Raw genomic sequence first — 1,792 nt, forward strand, 5'->3', positions numbered from 1 at the left:
AGGAGGAGAAGGGGACGACAGAGGATAAGATGGTTGGATGGCATCACCGACTCAATGGACATGGGTTTGTGTGGACTCTGGGAGCTGGTGATGGACAGGGAGGCCTGGCGTGCTGTGGTTCATGGGGTCGCAAAGAGTCAGATATGACTGAGCGACTGAACTGAACTGAACTGAACATAACTCCAGTTTTCCATGAAGGGTGTGATCTGCACTAAATGTTAACATTATCCTTACCCTACCAACTGGGCAGGGCACAGAAGTGTATGGCTCTTATAGGCACCCCTATTCCTGCAGCCAAAACAGACTAAAGGCAAGCAGTGAACTATGGGAAGGCTGTGGCACCAGAAGTCAACCAACAGGACCATGCCAAGCAGGCATTATGCAAAATGTGAAAATGTAAGTTTGTATCTGTTGAAAAAAAAAGATAGGCATTCAACAGGGCTAAGATTATTGCTAATATTATATCCAAGGCCTAATACCAAATTGAGCAGACTTGAGCAGAAGCAGTTCAAATACAACACAAACTTACATCATCCAACATGTGAGATTATACCAGAAAAAAATTTTAAACATGTAATTGCTCATGTTGCTTTATTTCCTGTATTCTTCTATCCTAACCACCCCTCTTCTGAAACATAATGATTCCATGGTGCATCTTTACTGTCAAATACTATGCAGCAATTACAAATCTCTTTGCATGACATGGAAATATTTCCAAGTAAGTATTTCCAAGTACTGTTAAGTGAAATAAATCCAGAATATTTAGTATGATGCATTTTCAGTGTCAAAACAACAAAAAAGCAATAAAAAAGAAAACTCTCCATGTATATATATACATCCATATATATAAATTAGTTTTTTAAAGACTACACACTAAACACTGTTGACCTTCAGAAGGCCTAACAGGTGATTTTCACTTTATATAATTCTATTCTCTTCACAGTTTTTTAAAAAACATAAACCAAAAAAATAAATAAATAAATAAAAAACATAAACCAACCACCATGAATCAAATACTATTATGAGAAACAAGGAACTTAAGTTTTCATCACTAAAATCTTACCAAGATAAAGTAGATAAACAATGACCTACTGTACAGCACAAAGAACTATATTCAACATTATACAATAACCTATAATGAAAAAGAATATATATACATATATATGCAACTGAATTAATTTGCTGTACACCCGAAACTAACACAACATTGTAAATCGATTATATTTAAATTTAAAAAAAAACAGAATTTTGTGAATTTGCAGACTTGAGATTTTACATGTCTGTCCAAAACAGTGCTATATTCAAGTAATTTCTGGAAAAATCAAGACAAGAGGGCCTCAAAATGTCATTCATATTCCTTTCACAAGTTAAATTTTGATACACTGTAAGTACTAATTAGAAAACTTTACCTTTCTTGAAGCATAGATGTCAAAAAATGGCTTATGTCTGACACTGAATGGTTCCTGTGTTTTGTCAATGAGCCCTGTCTTCATTTTTTCATGTCGAGGATTTATTATTTCTCTTTCTATACACTGAAGACGAATATTAAAATCACAATCTCCAACCGGCTGTGCCTGAATTAAACCAGACAATTATTTAAATTTCAACACTAAAAACTATTGTATCAGCATAGTTATTTAGGCTGTCACACTATACATAGCAGTCTATATAAACAGCGTCCTTTGGAGCTGCCCAATGCACATCCTGCACCACTGTACGTGCCAGCCCTGAAAGACTAATGATAGAAGCATACCTAAACATGCAAATACACATACACAGAATTATTTAAATT

General features: G+C 34.9%; 1 protein-coding gene across 2 annotated transcripts in view; it reads right to left on the reverse strand.

Annotated features, from left to right (window-relative positions):
• Positions 1-1,792, reverse strand: part of RNGTT (RNA guanylyltransferase and 5'-phosphatase) — a 240,518-nt gene that overhangs the window by 143,219 nt on the left and 95,507 nt on the right. For both annotated transcript variants that reach the window (XM_010834696.1, XM_010834697.1), the window contains one exon: positions 1,410-1,574. In XM_010834696.1, the coding sequence (XP_010832998.1) occupies positions 1,410-1,574 (165 nt within the window). The remainder of the gene's footprint in view (positions 1-1,409; positions 1,575-1,792) is intronic.

The sequence above is a fragment of the Bison bison genome, unplaced genomic scaffold, assembly GCF_000754665.1.
Source record: "Bison bison bison isolate TAMUID 2011002044 unplaced genomic scaffold, Bison_UMD1.0 scf7180017864035, whole genome shotgun sequence".
NCBI classification, from domain to species: domain Eukaryota; kingdom Metazoa; phylum Chordata; class Mammalia; order Artiodactyla; family Bovidae; genus Bison; species Bison bison.